This window comes from Caretta caretta, chromosome 11 (genome assembly GCF_965140235.1).
Source record: "Caretta caretta isolate rCarCar2 chromosome 11, rCarCar1.hap1, whole genome shotgun sequence".
NCBI classification, from domain to species: Eukaryota; Metazoa; Chordata; order Testudines; family Cheloniidae; genus Caretta; species Caretta caretta.
Window position 1 is genome coordinate 2,853,229 of NC_134216.1, and position 24,707 is coordinate 2,877,935.

General features: G+C 52.4%; 1 protein-coding gene across 2 annotated transcripts in view; it reads left to right on the plus strand.

The window, feature by feature from the left end:
- The first annotated feature begins 458 nt into the window (after window positions 1-458).
- The window catches only part of VIL1 (villin 1), a 42,100-nt gene continuing 17,851 nt past the window's right edge, over window positions 459-24,707 (plus strand). The window contains exons 1-2 of one of the 2 annotated variants that reach the window (XM_048868692.2): window positions 459-642; window positions 23,443-23,597. In XM_048868692.2, the coding sequence (XP_048724649.1) occupies window positions 23,457-23,597 (141 nt within the window). In that variant the 5' untranslated portion in view covers window positions 459-642; window positions 23,443-23,456. The remainder of the gene's footprint in view (window positions 643-23,442; window positions 23,598-24,707) is intronic. The other variant, XM_048868693.2, reaches the window with a different exon arrangement.

Sequence of the window (24,707 nt, forward strand, 5' to 3'; positions counted from 1 at the left end):
CACGGGGCTGGCCCTGGGCAAGGCATCAGCAGCCCCCCCTCTGCCCGCGCTAGTCCCTCACGCACTGTTCGCCAGCCTCGTGCCCTTCCGCCCCATATGGGACGACCCCCCCCAACATTGCCCAGCCTCTGCCCGCACACCCCACACAATGCTCCTGCTCAGACCCAGGATTGGGGGGGCATCGCTGGGGGCACGGCCAATAGGTGACCTGGACGGGGGGAGGCTGGTGACAGGTTCACCCGAGCCCGAGCCCCCTCCCATGGGCACCTGCTCTGCCCCGTGCTGGCTCGGCCGACTCGCTGCCAGCCCAGGGCTCTGAGCTCACTCCCCTGGCATCTTCCGGCCCCATTGCTGGGGTTGGCTTGTCCCACTCCCTCATGAATGAGCTGCCTGTCGTCCCTGGCCATGTTTTGCTCCCCCCCCCACACTTTGGTGGACTAATTGCTGGAGTTCAGCTCATTAGCGGGCCGGAGGAGGGAGGGGGCCGGGCTACTCTATCACCAGGCTGCCGGGCAGGGACCCCTCCCTCGCCTGGCCTTGGCTCGCCAAGCCCTGGGCAGAGCAACAACCCGCACCAGCCGAGAGACCCTGAACAAACCTTGGGGCAATAAAGCTGACCCTCCCCCAGCTACTCGGCGCCAGGTAAGGGGGGGCTGCCAGCTGCTGAGTGGGGTGGGCAAACCCGGGTCGAGCCTGCCGCAGAGGCGGCCGGGGCTGGGCGATTGGGAGCAGCCGTCGGCAAAGGCTGGCGTGTCTCTGTTACTGTAGCCGAGGGGCTTGTGCCAGGCCTGTGTCCACGGGGGCGATGGGACAGAGCGCCGGGGGGCCGCCGGCTCAGCTGGTGAGGGAAGCTGAGTGAGAGGACAGGACACCGTGGGGCAGGGCCCGCCTGGCAAAGACAGCGAGTTTGTCTCTTGCAGCGGGAGGGAGCCGGGAAACTTGCAGATCTGGGGTGTGAGAGCCTCCCCGCGCCCCCCCCCCCCGCCCAGTCCGCTGGCCTCCCGCGAAACAACAGCGGTTGCTGGGCCTGCAGCTGGTGTCACCCACATCGCAGGCAGCGACGCCAGTGTGCCTTCCGGGCCCAGTGTCCTTCATGGGGCACGGGCACGGCTCTGCCATGAGCACCAGGCGGGTGCCTGGCACAGTCAGTGCCACTCGTTCTAGCCAGGGATGGAGCCGCCCACTCAGAGAAAGCTCCAGCGGGTGCAGCCACCTGCCCAGCAACACCAGCCGCCATGAGCCCATCCCCCTGGCGTCCTGGCTCCTCAGTGATACAGAGCCCTGTGCAAGGTCTCGGGCCTGGTATTCAAACCCTGTCCCCAGGCACAGCATCAAGCTAGCCAACGGCCTCTGTGTGCCCATTCACAGGGACTGGAAGAGCCGGGCTGGGGGGTCCCAGGCTAAGGGGGCACCCTGTACCCCACACCCAGGGGGGGCGAGGGGGTCTGCTCTGCTGCTGGAAACTCTGACTGGGCAGGGAGCCAGTGTGCCCACAGCAGAGCTGTTTCCGGCATAGGCCTAGTGGGCAGAGATACCCGGGCCCACCCTGAGCCCTGCATTAGGGCAAGAGCGGCGTGGGCCCCACCATGGGGTGCCCGTGTGGGCCCCACCTTCGTGGGCACCTGGGGGGCCATGGGAAAGTCCACAGGTTGCAGCAGAGTCAACATTATAAATTACTTCTGTGCCTTCATTTACGCACTGGGCCATAAATGGCCCTGGAGCCGGGGAGGAAATGCTGGTTAATGTTTGAAGAGGCTTGGACTGTGCCACCAGCAAGGGCCCGATAATGGGGAATGGCCCGGCCTGCCACCCGCCCCAGCCATCACCTGCCACGCTGCAGCACGCACAAACCAGGCCTGGCCCAGGCTCCCTGCCCCCGTCAGCAGGCCCTGGGGAGCTGGCGAGCCAGCAGCGCACCCCTGCGGAGCGCCCCATCACGTGGCCTCGCGCCCGCCCTGCCCGCCTCCAGCCTGGCCACGGGCGTGGTGCTCAGCTTTGGGCTGCGTGAGGCGAGGGTCAGGGCCCAGGAGAGGGGAAGGGGCCCTGCCCATGGGACGCTGCATGTGCCCACGCCGGTGTGAATGATGTGTGAGCATTCACCCAGCCGGCCATGGCATCGTTCTGCTCCAGCCGTGGGAGCTGGCTGAGTGTCTGTCAGACAGCGGGGCCGTGAGCAGCCGTACGGAAACCTGGCCAGTCAGCTGGCTGTCTGGCCCAGCTATTCGGCACAGCGGTCGTATTCCCAAGTCACCGCCCTGCGAGGGTCTGAGGGTGTCACTCAGCCGGACACAGGCTGCAGAGAAAGAGGCGACACCCTCTCCAAACCCAGGCCGGTGGGCAATGAGGGACACTGAGTCATGCCCGAGGGGGTCTTGGACAGGAACCAGCCATGGCTGGGTGAGACAACAGAGCCCCAGGACACACCCTGCTGCCTTCTGGCAGCAGAGCAGCCGATGTCCCAGGGCAGCCGTGCAGGGAGTTGGCTGGCAGCCTCTGGGTGTTGTCAGCGGGGTTGTAGTTGCCTTGTAGTCTCAAGTTCTGGCTGGGAGGGTATTGAGGACTGTGCCTTTAAGGGCTGCGCTTCCCTGCCAGCCAGTGAGGCCGGGGCGCTGTGACACTCTCGGTGTGCGCAGCCAGTTGGACCCGGGCGCTGACTAACCCGTGTCTCCTGCAAGCACCTGACCTGGGGGGCAGTCGCTGGACCCCACACCGAGCAGCCTGGCTCTGCCCAGGAAACAGATCACAACAGCCCTGTGTTGCAGAAACGTCAGTGCCCATGTGGAACACTTGGCCTCACGAGGGCATAAGTGCAGCCAGACTGGGTCAGCCCACGGCCCACCCTGTCCCTAGCCTGTCTCTGACTGTGGCTCATACCAGGGGGGCAGAGGCTGGGTGCAAACTAGGGTAACTATGCAATGAGCCACCCCTGGCTTCCACTCCCAACTTCTGGGCCCTGCCACACCTCGTGGGCCTGCGGCGGTGCTTGAAATCTTCGTCCTTGGGGAAACCAGCTAATGCCTGGCCCTGTGCTCCATCCCCCCTTCCCCATGCTCTTTGTCAGGTCTCAGCTCATGGCCTGTGGAATCATTAAACATCAGGCCCCCTGTCGCTGCTGGGCCCTCCCAGAACATCAGAATGGCCACACTGGGCCAGGCCAATGGTCCATCCAGCCCAGCGTCCTGTCTCCAACAGTGGCCAATGCCAGGTGCTTCAAAGGGAATGAACAGTCCAGGGGAATCGTCAAGTGATCCAATTCCCAGCATCTGGCAAAGAGAGGTTTTAGGGACCCCCACAGCAGGGGATTGTATCTGTGATCATCCTGGCTAATAGCCATTGATGGACCTGTCCTCCAGGCACATAACCAGTTCTGTTTTGAACCCTGTTGTACTTTTGGCCGTCACACCATCACCTGGCAGTGAGTTCCACAGGTTGGCTGTGCACTCTGTGAAGAAGTAATTTATAGAATCATAGAATCTCAGGGTTGGAAGGGACCCCAGGAGGTCATCTAGTCCCACCCCCTGCTCAAAGCAGGAACAATCCCCAACTAAATCATCCCAGCCAGGGCTTTGTCAAGCCTGACCTTGAAAACCTCTAAGGAAGGAGATTCCACCACCTCCCTAGGGAACCCATTCCAGTGCTTCACCACCCTCCTAGTGAAATAGTGTTTCCTAATATCCAACCTAAACCTCCCCCACTGCAACTTGAGACCATTGCTCCTTGTTCTGTCATCACCTACCACCGAGAACAGTCTAGAGCCATCCTCTTTGGAACCCCCTTTCAAGTAGTTGAAAGCAACTATCAAATCCCCCCTCATTCTTCTCTTCCGCAGACTAAACAATCCTAGTTCCCTCAGCCTCTCCTCATAAGTCATGTGTTCCAGTCCCCGAATCATTTTTGTTGCCCTCTGCTGGACGTTTTCCAATTTTTCCACATCCTTCTTGTAGTGTGGGGCCAAAACTGGACACAGTACTCCAGATGAGGCCTCACCAATGTCGAATAGAGGAGAACGATCACGTCCCTCGATCTGCTGGCAATGCCCCTACTTATACAGCCCAAAATGCCATTGGCCTTCTTGGCAACAAGGGCACACTGCTGACTCATATCCAGCTTCTCGTCCACTGTAACCCCTAGGTCCTTTTCTGCAGAACTGCTGCCGAGCCATTTGGTCCCTAGTCTGAAGCGGTGCATGGGATTCTTCCTTCCTAAGTGCAGGACTCTGCACTTGTCCTTGTTGAACCTCATCAGATTTCTTTTGGCCCAGTCCTCCAATTTGTCTAGGTCCCTCTGTATCCTATCCCTGACCTCCAGCGTATCTACCTCTCCTCCCAGTTTAGTGTCATCTGCAAACTTGCTGAGGGTGCAATCCATGCCATCCTCCAGATCATTTATGAAGATATTGAACAAAACCGGCTCCAGGACCGACCCTTGGGGCACTCCACTTGATACCAGCTGCCAACTAAACATGGAGCCATTGATCACTACCCATTGAGCCCGATGATCTAGCCAGCTTTCTATCCACCTTATAGTCCATTCATCCAGCCCATACTTCTTTAACTTACTGACAAGAATACTGTGGAAGACCATGTCAAAAGTTTTGCTAAAGTCAAGGAACAACACGTCAATTTCTGCTGTTTGTATTAAACCTGCTGCCTGTTAATGTCACTGGGTGATCCCTGGTCCATGTGTCACGTGATGGGATACATGCCACTTCAGGAGTCGGGGTGGATACAAATGTCGTTCTTTCTGACGGCCAACACTGAGACAGGGCTAACAATGCTGCTGCAGCCCTGCTTCTGGCCATCGCTGACGCAGATCAGGTGACTCAACCAGCTTGCACTCCATATGGCTTGTATGTACCATCAGCCCCGGTCAGGGACACTCAGCCACCAGTGTCAGGGGCTGGCAAATCTGTGCGCCACCACGAAACCATATTTCTTCCTTGCAGCCTTTCTAATGCTCCCAGGGCTTTTCCCTGCAAGGCCACCAGCTGGGCTGAAGGACTCCACTGTGCGGGGAGACCCCCCCGGCTTGTGCCCAGCCTGGGGGGGGGATAAGCAGTGCAGACACACAAACTGCTGGCTTCCCTGCGGCCCACCCGACTGTGCCATCTCTTTATTGGTCTCGGTGCCCCTCGGCCAGAGTAGTGCGCCCATGGGGACTTGCTGGGCAGAGAAACGGATGCTCTGAGGCAGGGAGATTCTTCAGCGTGACCTGGTTCTTTACCTTGTGCACATGGTCCTGCTTCCCTAAGCCTGTCCAGCATGCAGGTCCCTTGCTCAGAAATTCCCACACCTGCCCCTCCCATGGGCTCTGTGCCCAAGAAGCCCCATCATTCCGCTGCTTCTCAGGGTCACCCTCGTGACTGCTTTGCCAGCCTTCCTGCCTGCAACCCACAGAGACTGAGACCAGTCTCCTAGCCCCCCTGACTGTGCACCCTGAGAAACCCCACTGGAGCCCCCTGACTCAGCTCTGATCTGCCATGTGCTTTGGGTGGTCACCCCCACTGTTTGCAGCTCTCTCTACTCCATAAAAGGGCTTAATTGCTCCTGCCTCTGAGTCTGAAGGAAGGTGCTTGGCACCCACTGACTTTAACTGGGACTGTGATTGTCTGTGGATCCAGGACTCACCCGATCGGCACTTTCATGCTGGCGAAGGTGGGATCCTGCTGAGGTCGGTGCCAAGCCATCTGCCCAGCACGGTAGCGCCCTGGCGAGTTGGTCTCTTGTAGCTCAGCATGATCATTGCAGCAGATAGTTCTGTGCCGGCTTCATCTCAGGGAGAGCTGCCGCTGTGGCAGGGCCGGGGCCAGCTCAGAGAATGGGGCTGGGACGTGCCTCGGTTGCCCTGAGGATGCACTTGTCTGGCCTGAATGTGATGCCCCCCGACCCCCTCGGTTTTTGGAACTCAGGGTGTAGATTAGCCTCGTTCTTCCATGACAGCTCCAGGCACCCCGATTCCATCCGAAACATTCCTGGGGCTGGTTGAATAGCAAGGGGCCAGCGGGGGGCTGCAAACTGAGCCTGCAATCTGCCCGGGCACCGGGCAAACCGGGCATCGGCTGAGGTATTTGTTCCATCGCATGGGGCGTTTGGGGTGGCTCCTCCTCGACTGTTGTGCTGAGGTGGCCTGGCTCTAGGCACAGTCACCCTCTCTGGTGCCCGCCCATCACCACCAGGGCGGCACCCACTGGCCAGGCTCTTTGCCCTCAGTTACCCCCCTGCCCTTTCAGTCTCGCAGGGCCACTGGGGTTCCCCACAGAGAGGGTGCCTCCGGGATTCAGGGAGAGAACCTCCATACTCGGGTCCGCCCCAGGAAACGCCCCTCCTTCGTTAATTACCCCGGCTCCGCAGAGGCAAGGGGCCAGGGGAACTGGGTCACGTCCTGCTCCGGCTTGGCGCACCCTGACCGCCTCTTGCCTGGGTTTACGGCAGCTACGGGAAGGAGGCCAGAGCCAGGCAGGAGTTCCCGGCCCAGCAGACACAGAAGCAGGCAGTGGCGAATCAGCCACTGGGCCAACGGAGTCATGCCCTGGGCCCTGGCCAATTGGGGGGCCCTGGGAAAATGGTCACCCCCACACCCCGACTCTCTCTGGCCACCCAGCGCTCCTGCTGGGGAGCAGGGGAAGCCCCCGTGCCACGATCCCGCTCCCTGGCAGGAGTGCCGGGCAGGCGGGTGGAGTGGGGGAAGTCCCTGCGCCCTGACCCATTTCCCCGGCAGGAGCGCCGAGGGAGAGTGTGGGGTACTGCAGGCAGAAGGGATGGGGAGGGGCCCCAGCTTGCTCTGGTCCAGGGACCCACAACCTGGAAGCACAGACCATCCCCAGCCCCTCAGCGCCAGAGGCCCCAGGACAAGCGCGGCTCTGCAGGACAAGGACATGCACCAACAAGTCCCTGGGGTCGGGTCCATCCTGCTCTCGGCTCCAGAGATCAGCTGCCCCGCGGGCGCCCGCATGGGGATCCCCCTGGGCAAGCACCTTGGGGAGCCCCATGGGTGCCCAGAGCAAAGCCTGGGACCAGGAGACACTGAGCCCCTTCCTGTGCCAGAACCGTGCAGGGCACCAGGGGCCCACCCTGCCACTGGGCAGCAAAGCCAGGGCAGTTTCGGGCGCACACGCCCGGTGACACGGCTGAGCGCGTCGAGCATGCATGGGGTTCCAACGCCGCGAGCGAGCCGGGAACCAGCGGCTCCTTCCTGCAGAGAAGGCCATGGCGAGGTGCCAGGGTTGGAGGGAAGCAGGCTGCTTGGCCTGAGGACCCTTCACTGCATCCAAGGCTCTTTGCGGCCCCGGGGCAAGGGCCTCACTCCTGCTGGACAGGCCGCTCCCTCGGGTGCGGCCGCCCCCTTGGCAGCCTGAAGAATCACAGGCCGATCCCTGTCTTGGTGCCTGAACCCACAGCCGCTCCTGGAGCCCGGCTCTGGGGACGGGGTCTCCCTCTGCTGGCTGTCAGGGTGCTGCAGCAGCTGAGCGAGGGGTATAATGGGGACCCCCCCACAATTAGCTCTGGGATCTTTCCCACCGCGGCTCTGACAGCTTTAAAGCAGGCCAAGCCTGGGGCCCGCAGTTCTGCTTTCCCACTGGGAGGAGCAGACATTGGTCTGTGTGCGGGAGTGGGACGCTGGCTCAGCACAGGAGATAAGATAAGCTGGAGAAACTCCCCAGTGCTGTAAAGCAATAAAACAGGATGATGGCCCCCATCAAACTTTTCCGCCCCCCCTCCCCTCGGGGAATGCAGGCTGGGGGCCTCGCTGGAGCGGGGCGTGGGGGGATGTCTGGACTGGTCACTTTCTGCACAGCCAGACCCTGGCTCCGATCACTCCATTCTGCATCCTTGGGATATGGGCTTCTCTCTCACTTCCTGTCCGAAACCGTCACAGAGCTTGGCTTTGTGCCCGTTAAACAGCTGCCACGGCCCACCCAAGAGGTGGGGCCATTTCGGCGCCGGACGGGTGAGCGCCATGCAGCATGGCTGTTCGACCGCTGCTGTGCCTCCCCCCAGCAGTGGCTGCATTTTGGAGCTAGGTGAGGGACTTGTATACATGTGCAATGCGGTAAAATACTCCGGAAGAACTAGGCAGTCACTGCATTAAGGGCCACCCCTGGCTCCAACAGAAACTGAACGCAGCACGTAAGCCAAGGCTTTGGCTTCAGGACCAGCCAAGACATGCCAACGGGCTGCAAAGACAGACCCAGGTTTGCCACATGTGGGCAGGACACTGGGGGCCCTGGGCTCACTAGCTCACTCCCACCGGAGTTAACACCCACAGGAGTTTCGTCCCAGGAGAGGGGAGGGTGAGTCACGCTGCTCCCTCGGGTGATGGGGACAAAAAGTGAGACTCCAGAGAAAGCTCTCAAGGATTCTTTTGGTTTTGCTTCCCATCAGCTGGGTAAATATTTACCAGGCCAGTGATCTTTACCAGGCAGCAGGTGCTAAAGAATGATCGATCAGGGAGACTTTAATTCCAGCTATGACAGTGCCCAGACCTGAGAGACCAGGATCAACAGCTCACCTCCGTCTGTCCCCACCATTGCAGCTCTGGGGGCTTCTGGTCCCTTCTCTGCCCCTGCCCCAGTGGGGGTCTGGGCTGAGTCCCCACAGGAAAACGGGGCTGGCCATACTGACCTGCCCTTGGGCTGTCAAAGGGTGGGACGAGGTTAGAACGGCAGGTCCCTGCCACACCTGTGTCCAAAGACCAAGGCCTCAACCCAGCCAATTGTAGTATAGGAAACTGCTCCCTGTAGGAATGTGCGGCAGGTAGCAGTTACTGATACGCAATGGATTGTAAGAAACCTGCTATCTGATGTAGCAAATTCCTACAGATAACAGTTTGTCCCCTGCACTCACAGCAGGACTAAGTATTATCTAGACCATCCCTGACAGGTGTGTGTCCAACCTGCTCTTAAAAATCCTCAATGATGCAGATTCCACAACCTCCCTGGACAATTTATTCCAGGGCTTCACCCCCCTGACAGTTAGGACGGTTTTCCTCATGTCCAACCTAAACCGCCCTGGCTGCAATTGAAGCCCTTTGCTGCTGGTCCTATCCTCAGAGGTTAAGAAGAACAATTTCTCTCCCTCCTCCTTGTAACAACCTTTTATGTGCTTGAAAACTGTTCTCATGTCCCCTCTCCGTCTTCTCTTCTCCAGACTAAACAAACCCAATTTTTTCAGTCTTCCCTCAGAGGCCATGTTTTCTAGACCTTTCATCATTTTTGTTGCTCTTCTCTGGACTTTCTCCAATTTTGTCCATGTCTTTCCTGAAATGTGACACCCAGACACAATACTCCAGCTGAGGCCTAATCAGCATGGAGTAGACCAGAATAATTACTTCTCATGTCTTCCTTACAACACTCCTGCTAATACAGCCCAGAATGATGTTTGCTTTTTTTGCAACAGCATTACATTGTTGACTCATATTTAGCTTGTGATCCACTATGACCCCAAGATCCCTTTCCGCAGTTCTCCTTCCTAGGCTCCCATTTTGTATATGTACAACTGATTGCTCCTTCCTAAGTGGAGGACTTTGCATTTGTCCTTATTGAATTTCATCCTATTGACTTCAGACCATTTCTCCAGTTTGTCCAGATCATTTTGAATTTTAATCCTATCCTCCAAAGCACTTGCAACCTCTCCCAGCTTGGTATCATCCGCAAACTTTATAAGTGTACTCTCCATGCCATTATCTAAATCACTGATGAAGATATTGAACAGAACCGGACCCAGAACTGATCCCTGCGGGACCCTACTCGTTATACCCTTCCAGCTTGACTGTGAACCACTAATAACTACTCTCTGGGGACAGTTTTCCAACCAGTTTTGCACCTACCTTATTATAGCTTCATCAAGTTTGCATTTCTTTAGTTTGTTTAAGAGAAGATCACGCAAGACAGTATCAAAGGCTTTACTGAAGTCAAGATATGCCACATCTACCGCTTCCCTGCATCCACAAGGCTTGTTACCCTGTCAAAGAAAGCTCTCAGGTTGGTTTGACATGATTTGTTTTTGACAAATCCATGCTGACTGTCACTTAGCACATTATCTTCTTGGTGTTTGCAAATTGATTGCTTAATTATTTGCTCCATTACCTTTCCAGGTACAGAAGTTAAGCTGACAGGTCTGTAATTCCTTGTGTTGTCCTTAGGGTGACCAGACAGCAAGTGTGAAAAACCGGGACAGGGGGTGGGGGGTAATAGGAGCCTATATAAGAAAAAGACCCAAAAATCGGGACTGTCCCTATAAAATCAGGACATCTGGTCACCCTAGTTGCCCTTATTTCCCTTTTTATAGGTGGGCACTAGATTCGCCCTTTCCCAGTCTTCTGGAGTCTCTCCCATCTTCTGTGACTTTTCAAAGATAATTGCTAATGGCTCGGGTATCTCCTCAGTCAGCTCCTTGAGTATTCCAGGATGCATTTCGTCAGGCCCTGGTGACTTGAAGACCTCGAATTTGTCTAAGTAATTTTTAACTTGTTCTTTCCCTATTTTAGCCTCTAATCCGACCTTATTTTCACTGCCATTCACTATGTTAGACATCCAATTGCCACCAACCTTCTTGGTGAAAACAGAAACAAAGAAAAAAGAATGAGGAGGACTTGTGGCACCTGAGAGACTAACAAATTTATTTGAGCAGAAGCTTTTGTGGGCTAAAACCCACTTTATCGGATGCATGCAGTGGAAAATACAGTAGGAAGATGTATATATACACAGAGAACATGAAACAATGGGGGTTGCCATACCCACTATAATGAGAGTGATCAGGTAAGGTGAGCTATTACCAGCAGGAGAAAAAAAACCTTTTGTAGTGATAATCAGGATGGCCCATTTCCAACAGTTGACAAGAAGGTGTGAGTAACAGTCGAGGGGAAAAATAAGCAAGGGGAAATAGTTTTACTTTGTGTAATGACCCATCCACTCCCAGTCTTTATTCAAGCCCAATTTAATGGTGTCCAGTTTGCAAATTAATTCCAATTCAGCAGTTTCTCACTGGAGTCTGTTTTTGAAGGCTTTTTGTTGTAGTATTGCGACTTTTAGGTCTGTAATCGACTGACCAGGGAGACTGAAGTGTTCTCCGACTGGTTTTTTAAAGTTATAATTCTTGACATCTGATTAGTGTCCATTTATTCTTTTACATAGAGGCTGTCCAGTTTGACCAAAGTACATGGCAGAGGGGCGTTGCTGGCACATGATGGCATAGATCACATTGGTGGATGTGCAGGTGAACGAGCCTCTGATAGTGTGGCTGATGTGATTAGGCCCTGTGATGGTGTCCCCTGAATAGATATGTGGACAGAGTTGGTAATGGGGTTTGTTGCAGGGATTGGTTCCTGGGTTGGTGTTTTTGTTGTGTGATGTGTGGTTGCTGATGAGTATTTGCTTCAGGTTGGGGGGCTGTCTGTAGGCAAGGACTGGCCTGTCTCCCAAGATCTGTGAGAGTGATGGGTTGTCCTTAAGGATAGGTTGTAGATCCTTGATGATGCGCTGGAGAGATTTTAGTTGGGGGCTGAAGCTGATGGCTAGTGGCATTCTGTTACTGTTGGAAATGGGCCGTCCTGATTATCACTATGTAACGAGGCTGGTTCTGGCAGGACCCAACGGAGAGTGCCAAGTCAGGACAACCTGCATCAAGCAGGGCAGTCACAGCCCGGGGCTGGGGTTTCTGTGCACACCAAGGCAAACCAAACCAGACAGACAGAGAGGACTTTAGTTTTACCCCCCGGGCTAACCACAAGTCACACAAGCAATTCCCTCAGACACTCCAGTTTCCCAGTATTTCCACCAGTGCCACTTGTTATGGGGACACGTGGTTATGAAAACCAATACCCCAGTAAAAGAACAAAGCTTCTCTCGATCCCAAAGGACCAAGCCCCAGACCCAGGTCACTATACAAGTCAGATCTTACCCACAAATCACGCTGTTGCCAATCCTTTAGAATCTAAAATCTAAAGGCTTATTCATAAAAGGAAAAGATACAGACGGGAGCTAGAATTGGTGAAATGGAATCAGTGACATCCAGTGATGGCCAAGTCCTTGGTTCAGGCTTGCAGCAGTGGTGGAATAAACGGCAGGTTCAAATCAAGTCTCTGGAGAACATCCCCAGCTGGGATGGGTCCTTCACTCCTTGGTTCAAAGCGTCAGGGTAGCCAAGTCCCTCCAGAGGTCAGAAGCAGGACTGAAGACAAGATGGAGGAGCTGCAGCAGCTTTGTATAGTCTCTTGCCGTGTGGTCTCTGCTTTCTGTGTCCCAAAGACAAGCTGCCCATCCCATGGCCTGGAAACACCTCAGAGTCCTGTCCCTAGGCAGGTCCCTGCACACCTGGCTGAGTCCCCAGGCGTGTCTGCCTTCTCTCAGTGGGTCAGTTGTGTAGCTGATGGTCCTTAATGGGCCATCCAGCAGGCTAGGCAGAGCTGACACCAACTTGTCTGGGGTGTCCCCCAGAAGCAGAGCATAAGTTTGAAATACAGACAGCATAGAGCCAATATTCCTAACTTTAACTACAAAAATGATACACATATACAGACAGCATCATCCTAACCAGCAAACCATAACTGTGCCTTAGACACCTTATTTGACTCCCTTTATACAAGATTTGGTGCCACTACAGGACTTTGCAACAATGATCTATACGGTCCCAGCTTATGTCAATAACGTCACACCCCCAACGCAAAATTGATGCAGGAAGGGATGACACAAACATCACTGACTGCATCCCAAGAGCTCCGCATCCTTGGTTCTGTCTTACTACAGCAAGTATTGGTGTATAACAGAAATGGTTTATCAAAGTCATGTTCAATAACATGATTGAATCTCTTTACAAACTCCAGGTAAAACTTGGTTAGAACAATAGTGGATTGGATCTGCTTTTGCGCCATGGTTCCTGTATGTCTCGTGATCTTGCCAAGAGCTAAAGAACATAGCTACTTTATCCATACAAACTCTGGCAAATGTTTGGAACCCAATTAACGTCAAGTCAATGTAGCTATTAATGTTGTCCATAGTACAGGAATCTTGGCATTTAGCTATGAAAGCAATATGGTAGCGTGTCTCAGTTTCCCTTTTCGTACAGAACATCGTGTCTGGAACGTCTTTTCCCCTGTGAAAAGTTCCAAGACTGTTTACAGGCATTAACTGTGAAACGTCAGTATAACAAGGCCTTTTAGCATAAAGTGAGTTCTCACGTATTCCTTTTACCATGTCCAAGGGCTTTCCCAAAAGATTAGGCACATTGTACATTTTTACAGTTTTTGGTAACAGCAACACATTAGTCACAAAAATTACCATGAGCAATAACAACAAATCCTTTGCAAGTGTCCATCTCCAGTCATGTTTGTCATGCCACACCTTCGGCTCAATACCATTGGGGTTTTGGCATTTTAGGGTTAGCCTGTGGCTTCCCTTTGCAAAATTAAGTTCTCTTTTTCCTCCTTGTCCTGAAGGATCAAACCCTGATTTCTCTTGCTTAACAGAATTCACTGGCTGATTGGGTGTGCTCTCTGTGCTAACAGCTATTAGCAAGTTTCAGAGGAGCAGCCGTGTTAGTCTGTATTTGCAAAAAGAAAAGGAGGACTTGTGGCATCTTAGAGACTAACCAATTTATTTGAGTGTAAGCTTTCGAGAGCTACAGCTCACTTCATCGGATGCATAGTCCTTCTTCTCCCTGACAGCCAAGTAATTTGCATTACCACAGACAGGTGCCAGTTCACCAGTTTTCAGATCCTTAACTGCTGGATTCCAAGGCTGGACTCTGTCTTAAAGAGATACCATCCATTTTCACTGACAAGCCAGACTCAAAGTTCTGTTGTCCTTCCCTTACCAACCTCGGCTTCCACATGGAATTAGATGTTAAGTTCACTGAGAGACTACAAGTTATATCCAAAGTGTCTAGAGATGAGAGTTTATCTGCCATCCCCTGCATTCTCGAGAGATTTCAGAGTAGCAGCCGTGTTAGTCTGTATTCGCAAAAAGAAAAGGAGGACTTGTGGCACCTTAGAGACTAACCAATTTATGAGCTGTAGCTCACGAAAGCTTATGTTCAAATAAATTGTTTAGTCTCTAAGGTGCCACAAGTACTTCTTTTCTTCTGACATCCAGAATTACCTCTGGCCCATCCAGCGGATTCCTACACAATCCCCTTTTAGGCAAGCTCACAGACTTCCTAGATAAAAGGTCAGAAGCATTCTCCTTCCCTTTGCCACACACAAGCTCAGGAATCTTTTCCTTCTTGCTTCAGGTTTCCACACCCTCAGTAGGTAACACAATCAAATCACCTTTCTGCTCTCCTTGTGCCCTGGCTAGGGTATCACCCAGATCAGACAGAGTTGCTACACCCTTTCCCAACAACACACTAGCAACAGGCAAAATACAAGCACCAGAATTGTCTGGTCTCGGGGATTTTACATAGACACTAACTGGATGCGACCTAGTTACAGGGCCATTCTCCCGAGCAGACACAAACTTCGGACCATTCCCTTCCTGGGCTTTAGTTGAATCCAGAACCAGCTCTGAGACAACTGCACGACCCTCAACCATCACAGGCTGAAAGGCCCCTTCTGTCTGCTCCACAGACAAAGAAGAGCCGGACACACTTTCTCCTTTACCAGACACACAGCTTGGGATCTCATTCCCCTGGTCCCAGCACACAAGGCTGGTCACAGATAACTGCCTGGAGATCAGGGTAGCTCCCTCCACAGGCAAGTCAATACCCCTGACAGACACAGGCACGTTTCCTTCACTGTCACAATTCTCCACCCAGCTAACAGGTAAGGTCCAGGGACACTCATCTTCCACTCTCCTCGCCTTCCCACCCTGCTGACTAGACACAGCCATCAGCTCACAAGGCTGCCTAGGCTCATCCAGACTTTCCTTACCAAGCACCTTGCCACTCCCCACAGACAAACTGCTGCTCTTCTCTCTACCCTGAGCTACTTCCAGTAAATCAGTTACCCTTTTCAGGTTCACTTTCACAAGCTGTACTAGCCAAAAATCCATCACCCATCAAAAATCTACCCTTTCCTTCCTCAGTTAGGGCTTTAACCTGACCATCCACTTTAATCAGCTCCTGACCAATGAGTTCTTTCTGTTCTTGATCTAATTCCAGGTTCACTTCTGAGACATTAGACAGACATTCAGAAACTTCATTCACAGACAAACTGCTTTTTTGCACAGACAAACAGCTATTTCCCACCAGGTTAGCGTCCCCCTCCCGCTGGTCAGAGCTATATAACGTACCAACGTTGTTACAAACTGAAATTTCAAGAGGATACAGTTTCTCAATTGCTTTTTTGACTTTGAGCTGAATTCTGGCAGTTTCTTGTCGCAGCTGGTGAACCCTCTCCTTAGCAGCGATCCTTTGCTTTCCCAGCCATCGAATTTCTGCTAGTTTCTGTTCATGCCCAAGTTGCCATTTGTTTGCTGCCTTTTGCATTCCAATTGCATCTGCAGCTTCTGTATCCTCAGGTAAGGGCTGTGCTCCTGCCTCCTGATCACTGGCCATTTACAGATCTCGCAGTTCTTGATTTGTAGCTTTCTTTCCAAAGCTTATCCGCTTTTCTGAACACAAATCTTCCAGGGCTTTTTTGCCAAGGCCCTCATATGCTCTTTGCTCACCCATTGCAACTTCTCTTTAACCAACCAAACTCTCAATACCAAAATTCAAATTTGGATAGTGTGGGGTTCTGACCCAAAGCTTAATTGACCTGGTTCTGTGGATCCAAGCACAACTACGCCACTGTAACGATGCTGGTTCTGGCGGGACCCAACTGAGAGTGCCAATTCAGGACAAATTGCTTCAAGCAGGGCAGTTATAGCCCCAGGCTGGGGTTTCTGTGCACACCAAGGCAAACCAAACCAGCCAGACAGAGAAGACTTTGGTTTTACCCCCCTGGCTAACCACAAGTCACACCAGCAATTCCCTCAGACACTCCAGTTTCCCAGTATCCCCACCACTGCCATTTGTTATGGGGACAGACGGTTATGAAAACCAATACCCCAGTAAAAGAACAAAGGTTCTCTCGATCCCAAAGGACCAAGCCCCAGACCCAGGTCAATGTACAAGTCAGATCTTACCCACAAATCACACTATTGCCAATCCTTTAGCATCTAAAATCTAAAGGCTTATTCATAAAAGGAAAAGATACAGACGGGAGCTAGAATTGGTGAAATGGAATCAATGACATACAGTGATGGCCAAGTTCTTGGTTCAGGCTTGCAGCAGGGATGGAATAAACGGCAGGTTCAAATCAAGTCTCTGGAGAACATCCCCAGCTGGGATGGGTCCTTCACTCCTTGGTTCAAAGCGTCAGGGTAGCCAAGTCCCTCCAGAGGTCAGAAGCAGGACTGAAGACAAGATGGAGGAGCTGCAGCAGCTTTGTATAGTCTCTTGCCGTGTGGTCTCTTTCTGTGTCCCAAAGACAGCATAATCATAACCAGCAAACCATAACCTTGTCTGGGACACCTCATTTGACCCCCTTTATACAAGATTTGGTGCCACTACAGGACCTTGGTTGCAACAATGATCTATACGGTCCCAGCTTATGTCAATAATGTCACACACTACAAAAGGTTTTTTTTCTCCTGATGATAATAGCTCACCTTAACTGATCACTCTCATTACAGTGGGTATGGCAACCCCCATTGTTTCACGTTCTCTGTGTACATATATATATTTTCCTACTGTATTTTCCACTGCATGCATCTGATGAAGTGGGTTTTAGCCCAAGAAAGCTTATGCCCAAATAAATGTGTTAGTCTCTCAGGTGCCACAAGTACTTCTTGTTCTTTTTGCTGATACAGACTAACACGGCTGCTACTCTGAAACCTGAAACAAAGAAGTCATTAAGCACCTCTGCCATTTCCACATTTTCTGTTATTATTTCACCACTCCCCTCCTACACTGAGTAAAGGGCCTACCCTGTCCTTGATTTTCCTCTTGCTTCTAATGTATTTGTAGAATGTTTTCTTGTTACCCTTTATGTCTCCAGCTAGTTTGATCTCGTTTTGTGCCTTGGCCTTTCTAATTTTGTCCCTACATACTTGCGTTATTTGTTTATATTCATCCTTTGTAATTTGACCAAGTTTCCACTTTTTGAAGGACTCTTGTTTGAGTTTTAGATCATTGAAGATCTCCTGGTTAAGCCAGGGTGGTCTCTGGCCAGACTTCCTGTCTTTCCTACGCAGTGGGATAGTTTTCTCTTGCGCCCTTAATAATGTCTCTTTGAAAAACTGCCAGGTGCCTTCAGTTGTTTTTCCCCTTAGACCTGCTTCCCATGGGATTGTATCTACCAACTCCCTCAGTTTGCTAAAGTCTGCCTGCTTGAAATCCATTGTCTGTGTTTTGTTGTTCTCCCTCCTACCATTCCTTAGAATCATGAACGCGACCATTTCGTGATCACTTTCACCCAAGCTGCCTTCCACTTTCAAAATCTCAACCAGTTCCTCCCTATTTGTCAAAATCAAATCTAGACCAGCCTCTCCCTTAGAACAGCCTCTTCACCTTGTGAAATAAAAAATTGTTTCCAATACATGCCAAGAACTTCTCGGATAATTTGTGCCCTGCTGGGTGGGTGGTTGAAGTCCCCCATCACCACCAAGAACATAAGGTTGTCCTTATTTTCTGACTTGTCCTAATTTGCGAAAAACTGCTAACTGATGTAGCTAATTCCTCCAGAGAGCAGTTTCTTACACCATAGGGTGTGTGAAACTGCTCTCTGTAGGGACTTGCTACCTGTAGCAGGGAGAGGTAGTGAATTGTTACCATTAGCAAGTTACTGATACGTGTGGTTGTTCTTATGTGCTGACTTGTCCTAATTTGCTAAAACTTGACAGTGGTGTGGTGGGATGGAAGCATAAAGTGTTTGGCTTCCAAAGGACCCTGCCTGGATTCATTGTAGTGGGACACGGGACATGTGGAGGATGATTTAAACTCTTAATTTCCTTAGGGTTCGCCTTCAATATACTTCTATACTGGTGCAATCTCTGACCATTACAGTTCATCCACTAAGCCGGCAGCAACGCCCTTGTCCTGGTGCCTTGACTGAGAAAGGTTCTGATCAAAGGGAGCGTAGATTCCAGCCCGCTCCTGGGGTAATATCTCACTGGAGATGAAAGGGCTTGTTCAGAAAGAGATTTTGAAGTCTGTAGGGTAAAGATGAGCCAGATGGGTTTGTCTCCATGCAGGTATATTTTATTCTTGGGGGGTGGGGGGCTGCGTAGAAAGGAAAGAAGTATTTTGATTTTCCTATTTCCCTTACTGAGGACCATCTATGCTCCCCTGAAATTTTTCCTGGCAGAAGCAGTTCCTATCTATTTGTTACAGGGTCAAAACATGGCTGCCGTCACACAGAGGCATTAGTGGTGGTGGAGGTGAGAAGAGGGTCCAAAAGTCCTGTCCCTCCCCCAAACCCTCCCATGCATGTGGAAGCCATAATGTTGCTCCTGCTGAAATACCCTGATGGCAGACGGGGAGGGGCGGAAGGCCCTGCCAGCTATACTGAGCACCCCAGAGGAGCCAGGCCCTGTGTGGAGTGCATGCTGCTACATCTATTCTGTACTGGTGAGGGCAACCCTCACTCCCCAGGGCTCCTGGTGGCCCCGGGGCTTCCCCGGCTTCCACCAGCACAAGCACCCCTCCTACCACCACTGCTTGAAGATGTACCACCTTCTCCTCCTCCACCCCATGGCTCAAGCTTTGCAGCCATACCTGAGCCCGCAGTTGGTAACGTGCTCATGATCTCTACAAAACATGGCATCGGTTGATTATAACTGTTGCTACTGAGGATCTCAAACTCAGCCAAACCTTGGTGGGGAGGCAAAGCGTTTGATTGAAAAGCTGGCAAATATTTCACTGCAGTGTTTTCCCCAGAAATTCAGATTAGGGGGGTGTTCAGAAATACAGGGGGAAGGGGGAGGACCCATGAGGGGTGAGACCGTGAGGGCAAAGGTGGGCTCTAGGGCACCACAGTAAACACTGAAAAATGTTTCACAACCATTTTATTCGATTTAACTCATGTTTGTAAATCATCACACAAATTACAGTTGGCTACTCAAGCCTACTATGAAGCACTATACCTACATCCTTCTTGGTCCCTTCTTGTAATTTTGCACAGCTCCGTTAATGAATTTCTTGAACGCAGTGCATTCATTTTTGGTAGCTTCTCATGTGTCAGGTGCTTCCAGTCCTTCATGACATGCTCATGATCAGGCAGAAGGCGACTTCTTTCGGAACCCAAAATTCTATCCAACGAGGGAAAAGAACGCTCGGCTGTAGCTGCTGTGACCGGGAGTAGCAAGAGATGAATTCCTACTTCCTTCATCCCAGGAAACAGAGCACAAAAATTGGGTCAAACCATTAGTGATGACAAAGAAGAAGTTGAAGTCAAATCTACATTCGTCCATCGTATGATATTCCACTGTGTGTTCAAATTCTCTGTTCTGTCCTGGTCCCGTGGCAACCCCATTGCGGGGAGAGCCTCACTCCACTCAACTGTCGGTGTTTTATAAGACAGGCAGCTGTAAAAGCTACGTAGAGGTTGATGGAATCCAGAAGTTGTTCTAGAGATGTAAGAATCAAGTCCATGTACTTTACTTTTTCAGCTGCCTTAACAACACTTCTTGTCTTCTTCATTTAAGGAGTTAATATAAGTGTCCTAATTAGTCAACGTCTGAACTGAAGTCTTTGCTTCTTCCAGTACGTTTTCAATGGATCTCTGATTGATCCAAGTGTGGCTTCCATTGCTGGACAGAGATCTACTACTGTTGTAGCAGATGCCTGAATGAAACCAAGTGGTTTCAACAGTAGACTTACAAGAGAGAGAATGGCCATAGTCTTCTCTGAACGTAGGAGCAAAAGTAATCCACCATCCACTACTCAGATCCATCCCATCTCGGTAGATACTTTCCAAAGCCAATAATAATGGTTGCAGTCATTTTAAGACAACAGTCAAGAATCGCTCATGAGAAAGCCAGCGGGTTTTCCCAGGTTGGACTAATTTGAACTTCAGTCCCAGTGCATCTTCTATATTTTCCAAGACCTTGAGTCCTTTTGGATTCCGACTGAAAAAGAGTGTAATGAAGACATTCAATTGATAGCTTCTGAAATGCCTTTTGAAGATTCTGCAGCTCGTCCTAGCGCTAGTTGGAGCAGATGGCCCCTGCGGTGTGTAGGGGAGAGATCAGAGTTACACTTTTCTCTGAGCGAAGCTTGTACTCCACTATGTCTTCCAGAGACGTTTGCAGCTCCATCAAATGCACAAGCAGCCATCTGTTTGGGGTTCAATTGAGAAGCATTTAACTCTTCTAAGACGTGGCTTGTCAGAGGTGCAGCCGATGTGTCTTCTATAACCTGAACATCTAGAAATTCATCTACTGGCCGACCCCTGACAACAAGATAACATAGGCAGTGACTTAACATTTGACAGCCATTTGCATCGGTGCATTCATCAGACACGTATGCACATTCTCTGAATGTGGTGAGAGAGGTCTTCACTTTTTCGACGGCTGACTCTTTCACTGTTGCACCGTGAACTGGCTTCTAGCCAGTCAGCTGAGTTTCTTGCAGAAAGATAGTGAGCATCTGCTGGTCTTGGTCGGAACCAGTGTCCAACTTCCAGATTAACAAATGACCATGCACTTAACATTGGCCTCCAGTTTGTAGTGTGTGGTATCTCTTGCTTAAAGAGAAAGGATGATGTGACAGCCATGTTTGTTTGAATAAACGGGGGTGTGTCACCAGCCTTGTAAAGTATTTCTAAAATTGGCTTTGACAGTGACTGGCTTATAAGGCTTTCTGCATGTCCCTGCAGTCCCGAGGATTGGTGTTTTGCAGCCTTTTCACAGCATTTGTCAGCATTGACTTTGCTGATCGGTCTGGCAAACCAAGCTCCTCCACTTTTACTCTATAAATCCATGGTATGCTCGCAGCTTGAATACTGCGTGCAGTCCTGATCGCCCCATCTCAAAAAAGAGCTATTGAAGTTGGAAAAGGCACAGAGAAAGGCAGCTAAAATGATTAGGGATATGGAACAGCTTCCATATGAGGAGAGATTAAAAAGACTGGGGGACTTTCCAGTTTGGAAAAGAGACGACAAAGGGGTCTATAAAATCTTGACTGGTGAGGAGAAAGTGAAACGCTCCCTCACATAACACAAGAACTAGGGATCACCCAATGACATTAATAGGCAGCAGGTTGAAAACAAACAAAAGGAAGTACTGCTTCACACAACACACAGTTAACCTGTGGAACTCCTTGCCAGAGGATGTTGTGAAGGCCAAAACTAGAACAGGATTAAAAAAAAGAACTAGATAATCACATGGAGGACAGGTCCATCAATGGTTGTTAGCCAGGGTGGGCAGGGATGCAACACCGTGCTCTGAGAGCCTCTGTATGCCCAAAGCTGGGAGTGGACAACAGGGGGATAGATCACTCAATAATTACCCTGTTCTGTTACTTCCCTTTGAAGCACTTGGCATTGGCCACTGTCAGAAGACAAAGGTACTGGGCTAGATGGACCATTGGTCAGACCCAGTATGGCCGTTCTTATGTTTTATGTAAAAATTAATGATAATATAATAAAAATGTTTAGTACAGAAACTCAACACCTGCGAAAATCGATCACTTGGGCAACACAGCTCTGTCTGCTGGATACCTGGGCAGAGTAGGCGAGCTCATGTAAATACAGCCTGGTCCTGAAGCCTTTCCCCCGCCCCCTGGCTCATCACTAGCTGTCAGGGGACAGCTCATTCACACCTTGCTTACAAATCATCATTCTCAATTATAAGGTTGGCCAACATCGCGGATCCCAATGCGCCGATATGGTCAGCAAAAACAAGAGCTGTGTGAGGAGGCTAGTCTTTGTTCAGACTTTTCAAACCTGTTATACTTTTCCAGGTACAAGTATTTTATCAAAAAGAAAAGGAGGACTTGTGGCACCTTAGAGACTAACCAATTTATTTGAGCCTGAGCTTTCGTGAGCTACAGCTCACTTCATCGGATGCATACCGTGGAAAATATAGAAGATGTTTTTATACACACAAACCATGAAAAAATGGGTGTTTATCACTACAAAAGGTTTTCTCTCCCCCCACCCTACTCTCCTGCTGGTAATAGCTTATCTAAAGTGATCACTCTCCTTACAATGTGTATGATAATCAAGGTGGGCCATTTCCAGCACAAATCCAGGGTTTAACAAGAACGTCTGACGAACAGTGTGTGTGGGGGGGGGAAGGGAAATAATAAACAAGGGGAAATAGGTTACTTTTTATAATGACTCAACCGTTCCCAGTCTCTATTCAAGCCTAAGTTAATTGTATCCAATTTGCAAATTAATTCCAATTCAGCAGTCTCTCGTTGGAGTCTGTTTTTGAAGTTTTATCGTACTTCATATCTGCTTTTAAAGTGCGTATTAATGTGTCAGTTTCAGTTCAAATTTCCAACCAGTGACTAAACTGGCAAGAACTATTGGTAACTAGTTGACCACTGTGGGGGCGTTGGGGAAATTCAGGGGTTGGGGGGGGGGGCACAGGCCTCTGGGGGGGTGTAGGGAAGGCCCGGTTTCACTGAATCAAGTCTCCTGCTGCAGAGGAGCTGCAATGACTAGGCCCCACTCCATCCCAAATTCTAGGGCAGTTCAGATCCGGATCGGAGCTCGGCAGCTTGGGCTGAGACTCCGCATCGCCCGGCGCAGGAAACGGCAGCGTTCTTTGCACTGGGGCATGGAGCGTCCAGTCAGCGCAGCCTGCAAACCCTTCAGGGACTGGTTCCTGCGGCTCTGACCGGGAATTTCCCCAGACCCCAGCAGCAGGCTGGGACGGCCTCTGGCCCCAGGGCTCTGCTCAGTGGGATGCAGAACTCAGCGGTGTGGGGGATGCTTCTGCTCCTGCAGGGAGCTTCACCGCTTGGCTCTGCGGCGCTTCGGCCTGCAGGTGCCTGGCATGTTTATGGCAGGCAGGTGCGCTCGACCCGGCACACCCAGAATGCTTGGTGGTGTGTGGGATGCACTGTACCCAGAATGCCTGGCGGCAGGTGGGCGCACTGTACCCAGAGTCCTCGGTGGCGGGTGGGGTGTCATCTACCTGGGTGGGCCCAGCGCGTTCAGAGCGGCGTGTCCCTGCCGTCCGGTGGCCTGTGGCGCGGCCAAACCGGGGACTCTGCTGCGGGCGGAGTGCTCTGGGCCTGCTCTCCCCGGTGCCTCTCTGCCCACGACACCCCGCCGGGTCCCTGCTGATTCCCAGCGCTGCCAGATTCGGCTTCAGACCGCAGGAACCCGACCCACGCTCTGTTCCAGGTGCCTCCTGCTGCAGGGCTGAGGCAGGGTGGGGCCCCGGGGACAGATCTGTGACGAGATAACGATGCCACATGCCGGGCAATAAACAGGGAGTAACGGTGCCAGGACGGCAGTGGGCAGCTCCCAAGGGACCCTGGGACCTTGGCTCGCCTGCGTGTCCCTCCCCAGGCTCCTGCCCTTATATGGCGAACGCAGGCCCAGGCGAAGGAGGGGACAAAGGTCGCCCCGTCTCCGTCTCCGGCAGGAGAGCACTTTGCACAGGTACCAGCCGTCTCCAGGCTGCCGTCTCCAGGCTGCCGTGCCAAGCTAGCACTGCAGGAGAGGTAAGGGGCTGGCGGCGGGGGGGTCGGGTCTTGGCACCTTGGCCTGGCCCCTGCCCACGTGTCCCCTTGTGTCTGGCTTTGCCCTGCAGGCCCTGGGGGCAGATCTCAGGGCCCAGCCCCGAACAGCTGGGACCCACCTGCCAGCCCTCTCCAGCCCCCTCTACTCCCAGGGTGGGGGGCAGGGCAGCCCTGGGGGGGCAGGTGGGAAGTGGAGGCCCCCAATCGATGAGGGCTGCTCCTTGCTCCTGGGGGAGCGCCCACACCCTTGAAGGGGCTGAGGACATAGGGCCTGATCCGAAGCACTGGGCTTTGGATTGGACCCACAGCCCTGCTGGGGCAGGGAAGCAGGGACCCCTCTGGGCTCCCCCTAAATCAGACCCACTCCCCTTCCCCCTTGGAGGTGCAGGCTGCATTTCTGATGGGTGCCAATCGCCCGCACCTCCCTCCGGCCCCACCCCTGCCGGGATGCACCGTGGTCTCACTTGATCCTTGACCCTCTGCCTTCAACTCTCAGGTGACAGCCACCGGCCTGGCAGAGCGGTGGCAAGGATGTGGTGACTCTGGCAGCCCCAGGGCCAGCCATACAGTGTGTCTCTGCACGTCAGCGCCCACACAGCCCTGGGGAGGAGGGGCAGGAGTGGTATCTGCCTGGGACAAACGGGGAAACTGAGGCGGAGGCAAGGCCAGGCCACAGAAGGTATCAGGGTCTGAGATGAGCCTGGCGGAGCCGCCCGGGGCCTGGTCGCTGTTTGACGGCACTGCACAGGCGCGGGGATCTGGGGGCAATGGCCCCTCCATTGGGTGGAGGCACAGCTGAGTGTGGGGCAGGCAGGTGAGGGCTGGGTCCAGCTGAGCACACGGGGAGTGGGGGAGGGCGGGGAGCAGGCTGAACCCCACACCCAGAACAAAGGCCCATTCTGGGCAGATCGTGGCCCCCTGCACCAGAGCCCACAAGGGACATGTCTGGGCCTGGGGTGGGGGGTTGCTCCATCTTGTCCTGCCACAGGGGCCAACTGACCTGAGCTGAGCAAGAGGGACGAGTATCTGAACCTTTCTGAATGTCGGGGGCGGGGGGCATGATCAGCATGGGGGGGCATGCAGCCGAGTGCA